This window comes from Lutjanus erythropterus, chromosome 22 (assembly GCF_056507025.1).
Source record: "Lutjanus erythropterus isolate fLutEry1 chromosome 22, fLutEry1.hap2, whole genome shotgun sequence".
NCBI classification, from domain to species: Eukaryota; Metazoa; Chordata; class Actinopteri; order Lutjaniformes; family Lutjanidae; genus Lutjanus; species Lutjanus erythropterus.
This window is the reverse complement of record NC_139338.1, coordinates 29,783,739-29,789,873: the sequence shown is the minus strand read 5'-3', so window position 1 is coordinate 29,789,873 and position 6,135 is coordinate 29,783,739. Positions and strand designations below refer to the sequence as shown.

At 42.8% G+C, this 6,135-nt stretch overlaps 1 protein-coding gene across 1 annotated transcript in view; it reads right to left on the bottom strand.

Annotated features, from left to right (window-relative positions):
- Positions 1-6,135, bottom strand: part of LOC146307150 (leukotriene A-4 hydrolase-like) — a 13,144-nt gene extending 7,009 nt beyond the window's left edge. The window contains exons 1-7 of the mRNA XM_084711227.1: positions 5,937-6,135; positions 3,877-4,007; positions 3,671-3,791; positions 2,877-2,945; positions 857-961; positions 360-412; positions 202-274 (exon numbers count right to left, since the gene is read on the bottom strand). Coding sequence (XP_084567353.1) covers positions 202-274; positions 360-412; positions 857-961; positions 2,877-2,945; positions 3,671-3,791; positions 3,877-4,007; positions 5,937-6,080 — 696 coding nt within the window. The 5' untranslated portion in view covers positions 6,081-6,135. The remainder of the gene's footprint in view (positions 1-201; positions 275-359; positions 413-856; positions 962-2,876; positions 2,946-3,670; positions 3,792-3,876; positions 4,008-5,936) is intronic.

Genomic DNA, 6,135 nt, shown 5'->3' with positions numbered 1-6,135 from the left:
TTAACTGTAGTCTTTATTGTACCTTGAATTCTTATTTGCTGTTCTGTGTAGGACTACAGATGGAAATTAGCATCTCGCTAAATCTGGTACAACCATGTTTTCATTTCCTGTAAAAGATCAATGTAACTGCACACTGTCCTTTTATTAATCAAATAAACTCATGTGAATACTAAGTGTGTTTAAGGTTCTTCATAAACTCACCTCAGAGAACTCAAATGCAGCTTTATCCACAAACTCTTTCTCAGACCAGACTCTGGACCTCGGCCCAATCTCCCTGTCAACCAATCAGAGCACAGACACACTGTTTACCTGCTGCAGGTCACATGATGTCATCAGTGAACAGGTGAAACAGACAGTACCTGCTCTCCAGAGCTCCAACCACAATGGCTATCAGGTAGGAGGGCATGGCCACCTGAGGAAAGAGGTCAAAGGTCAAACTGACTTCCAACCGATCCTTGAACAGCTCTTGAAATACGTCCGATTACCCCAGACTGTTCCGCCACTCTCTGCCCTACTGTGCTCTGATTGGCTGTGAGTGTAGACTGGAACTTGACTGTTGTAGACGAACAGATCAGAAACAGGACTTTGAACCAGGAGAATCATCTTTGTGTCCCATGAAGCCAAATATCACTGAAAAGGTTTTTTAGACTTAGTCACATTATTATTTTCAGGTTTCAATCACAGTTTGATTTAGGCAAGAAAACTACATCGCTTCAGTGACAAAAATTAGCCAATCACAGCACAGTAGGGTGGGACCAGGTGAACAGTCTTGGGAATAAAATATTGTGTCTGAAATAAATTTATCAATAAATCACTTGTCATCGTGATCAATAACGAGATGAAGATGAGGACTGACCGGCTGTCTGAACCTGTAGACTATGCGGTTGTTGTCCTGAGGATCAACTTCCTGTCCGTCTCTCACCGCACTCATCACAGCCACCAGGTCTTTAGGTACAGACACCTAAAAGACAAAACACGACACCTGAGAGACAAAACACGACACCTGAGAGACAAGACACGACACCTGAGAGACAAGACACCTGAGAGACAAGACACGACACCTGAGAGACAAGACACGACACCTAAAAAACAAAACACGACACCTGAGAGACAAAACACGACACCTGAGAGACAAGACACCTGAGAGACAAGACACGACACCTGAGAGACAAGACACCTGAGAGACAAGACACGACACCTGAGAGACAAGACACGACACCTGAGAGACAAAACACGACACCTAAAAAACAAAACACGACACCTGAGAGACAAAACACGACACCTGAGAGACAAGACACCTGAGAGACAAGACACGACACCTGAGAGACAAAACACGACACCTGAGAGACAAAACACGACACCTAAAAAACAAAACACGACACCTGAGAGACAAAACACGACACCTGAGAGACAAGACACCTGAGAGACAAGACACGACACCTGAGAGACAAAACACGACACCTGAGAGACAAGACACGACACCTGAGAGACAAGACACGACACCTGAGAGACAAGACACGACACCTGAGAGACAAGACACGACACCTGAGAGACGAGACACGACACCTGAGAGACAAAACACGACACCTGAGAGACGAGACACGACACCTGAGAGACAAGACACCTGAGAGACAAGACACGACACCTGAGAGACAAGACACGACACCTGAGAGACAAGACACGACACCTGAGAGACAAGACACGACACCTGAGAGACAAGACACGACACCTGAGAGACAAGACACGACACCTGAGAGACAAGACACGACACCTGAGAGACAAAACACGACACCTGAGAGACAAGACACGACACCTGAGAGACAAGACACCTGAGAGACAAGACACGACACCTGAGAGACAAGACACGACACCTGAGAGACAAGACACGACACCTGAGAGACAAAACACGACACCTGAGAGACAAAACACGACACCTGAGAGACAAGACAGGGGACACAGAGTAGGGGTGGGAATCTTTGGGCACCTGCCGATTCGATTATAAAACGATTATTGATGCACTTTTTCACAAACACATTTCTTTTTGTCTCACTGAATAAACATTCGTCACTTGCAATTTTTAAAAACAGCGCATTTGTAATAAGAATTCATTTCGATTATATTTTATTGAACTATTGGAAATATGTGCAAACTGGAAAGTACCAACAGTAGCCACTAGTAGCCGCAGCAACAGCAGCCCGCCGTCTCCCCGACTCCTCCGTCGGGTGGAATCGAGTTACGGCTTCTCATGTTTGTTGTGTTGCCAAAGTATTTTATTTTAGCTCGACACAGTTTACATATAACGTGGCTCTTGTCCAGTTCGCTTCCGCCGTCGACGTTGTAGAAGCCGAAGTGTTTCCACGCGGCTGCTTTTAAATTAGAAGGAGCTGTTCGGACCTCATGGCGAGGTGGCTGCCGGTCGGCCATGTTTGTTTTCCGCTGTGCGCGTGTCGCTCCAGGTGCGCGTCCCAAAGTGTCCCGGCGATGACGCGTACCGCGCTTCTTAGTTCCACATTATTTAGAAGCTTCTGTATCACTTTAATTAACAGATTTAAATAATCGAAATTTGGACGTTTGTGAATCGATTCAGATTCACAAACGTCCGAATCACGATGCAAATAAGAATCGGAAATTTCCCCCACCCCTAACACAGAGTGACCAAACACACACCTAACAAACAAAACACAGGGCATCAGAGTAACAAAACTCATCGGACAGACAACACCTCTAAGACAAGACACACTGGACAGACAAAACAAGGGACACACTGAGAGACAAAAACTCACACGAGACAAAACACCTGACAATCAAAACACAGGGCAAATCAAGGACAAAAACACACCTGACAGACATAAGACAGGGCAGAACTGACGAGTTACCTGAGCATAGTAGGTGTGTTTGACAGCCGGACTGTCCTGACAGGGGACCATACTCCTGCAGTGGTGAGCCTGGAAGACAAAACACAGGGACACAATCAGATCAGTGTTCAGCCAATCAGGTTCAGTCGTCTGCTGTCAGAGTTGAAGGATAAACATGTTGCTCTCCTCACTCTGAGCCTGAAGAAAAAATATGAAACTCTTTGTGTTCACCTGGAGCAGTTTAAAGGGACAGTTCGTAGAAGTTTCTTATAGTGTGTCAGACAGGAAACCAAGTATCACTCTATGCAAACAAACCAAACTCCATTCACAAAATCAATAATTTTAGCTCAGAGAACACAGGAGTTGTTGGTCTACTGCTGCCTCCATCTGTTAGTTTTTGTTATTGTGAGACTTCAGTGAATCTGAACCCTTTAAAACACTGAAGTCACACAATAACAAAAACTAACAGATGGAGGCAGCAGTAGACCAACAACTCCTGTGTTCTCTGAGCTAAAATTATTGATTTTGTGAATGGAGTTTGGTTGGTTTGGACAAAATGACTTTGCCATTTATATAACAGTGATTTCCTGTCAGAAAAGTCTGTCAACATGCAGCCGTTACTGATGAAACTCCAGAGACACACACACACACACACACACACACACACACACACACACACACACACACACACAGAGAGGAACCAAGAATGTCTGTGATGAAGAAACTTCTTACTCAACATTTATTACACAATTACTGTACACACACACACACACACACACACACACACACACACACACACACACACACACACACACCTGACATTGGCTGAACAGGTACGGCTGTTTCTTCCCAGCAGTCTGTTCGGGCGCCAGCCACTGTAGAGCTGTCGCTGTCGGAGACGTCTCATAGGTCACCTCCACGATGACATGCTGCCCTCTGATTGGTCCAAATGTAAACATGTTAGGTGTATATTATTTCCAAAAGATGTCACATGACAAAAAGGAAATGGAGGTGACCTCACCTAGAGAGGTCAGAGGGCAACATGATGTCCAGAGGAGTCCCCTTGAAGCTGTGTTTGGGGCCCATTGTAAAGCGTGCCGCCTGTCCATTAGCGCTCACAGAGACGATCTTCAGGTCTCTGGTATCCAAAGTCTGCAGCAGATAAAAAACACACTTTTACTAATAAGCTTCTGATTAATGTCAGACCTGCAAAGTCAGCACTCAGGACCTGACACACACCTGCTGATAAACACTCACCTGTCACACTCTGAACTCAGACTGCACACCTGAACTGACACACCAGCCTTCAAATCAAAGTCCAACACAATAAAACCTCAGTGAGTTCAATCTGAGCTACATAAACACCAAACTCCATTCAAAAATATATGAATTTTAAGTCTGTACTGACACACTCGAATCAAAGTCCACCATAGTTCAGTCTCAGTGAGACCATTCTGTCTTTAATCAGAGCTACGTCAAACCAAAATCTGAGTTTACGCACCTGTACAGACAAAGCAGGCTTAAAATCAAAGTCCAACACAATGCAACCTCAGTAAATTCAGTGTTATTAATCTGAACTACGTCACACCAAACTCCATTCAAAAATATACAGATTTTGCTTATTACCTCTAAATACATCTAACAAAACACATCTAAATTATTTTTACAACGTTTGAACCAACCATTTATAATAAACAACCTGATTTCTATAACTTTTGTTCCATTGATTAAACCTAATTAAATTCATTTTCAAGTAAAGTCAAGTCCACGACCACACAGCCTCAGAACATAACTGTATAACTGGTTTTGATGGATAATTAATTAAATTTAATATGAACCGTTGCCTTTATCCCCTGAGGGTCTAGAGTCACACCAAAGTCCAGTCAGAAATTAAGCAATTCTAAATCAACTGACATTCAGCTGTTAAAATTAAATCCAACAAAAGAACTACGTTGGGAAAAGTTTAACAGCTCATGAAGTGAGTTAAGATGAATTAAAGAGCAGCAGGTAAAGGATTGAAAAACATCTTATCGAACATTTATGAACCATTAGATCATAATTAATCTCCAGATTTATTACAGTTGAACTCTGGACTGTTAGAGGATCAGTGATCACACACATTTACTGTTTATTATTAAAGCGTTATAATATAGACCATCAAAATTATGTTTGTATTAAACCTTTATAACAGGTTTCATATCAAACTCCAGTCAAAAACTGAGCAATTTCAGAATAGAATAGACCTCATCACCGCTAACGTAAGACTTTTTGAACAAAAAGCTGATGGAATTTACTAAAACTTGACAACGGTGGATTAAATATCAAACGAACCAAGGTGAGAAAAGTTTCATAAACGGTGAACTGGATTCAACTGAATTAAAAAGCCATCAACACATTTCTAATAGACGGCAAGATTGATCTGACGGGTAAATTCTGCTCATTCAACTGCAAAATGAGCGTCCCCTCTGCTGTTCCCCTAATAACCATAACCCCAATCTGATCTCAGGTGAACACACCTGTTCTGCCTTCAAACCAAATCCAGCATCACACAGACCAAAAAATGCAGTCTTACTGATAACAGAATCATCAATCATCAATACAGTTTTGATCAGATAAGTAAGTGAAATCAATATGAACTGTTGGGCCTGGAGTCACGTCAAACTCCAGTCAGAAACTTAACAATTTTAAACAAAGACACTATGAAATCTAATAAATAAACAAAGTTTAAATAAGTCTCATAAATAAAGAGCTGAGTAAAGCCGAATTAAAGAACGATATCTAATGAATTCAAAAAACTAATTACTAAACACTTTTGAACAATTAAATCACGCTTCATCTCCACATTTCTTTAGAATTTGACACTTTGACAACCAGTTTCTGTTTATTAAAGTTGAACTACGCTGCAACGTTTCACACCAAACTTCATTCAAATTCTGTCCGTTTCTAACCTGACGTTGAGTTTAACGAAATGACCCCTTCAGGGACCATGAACACGGTGTGAAATCAGATCACTCAATGAATGAATGAGCCGTTAGCTGAGAGGCTAACACGCAGCGGAGCACCGGGCTCCGGTAACGTTACCAGAGTGTTGAATCGGTCCTCCAGAGCCTCCACGGTGAGCGCCACCTTGGCTTTTATCACGCGTCTGTCGAAGTCCACGTGCAGGTGGAGGTTCAGGTGTTTGGTGACGCACCTGGTGGAAGAGGAGAAGGAGCAGGGGTCCATGATGTGATCTGTCCGGTAACAACGGAGAGACTGAAGCCACCGTCACACTGACACA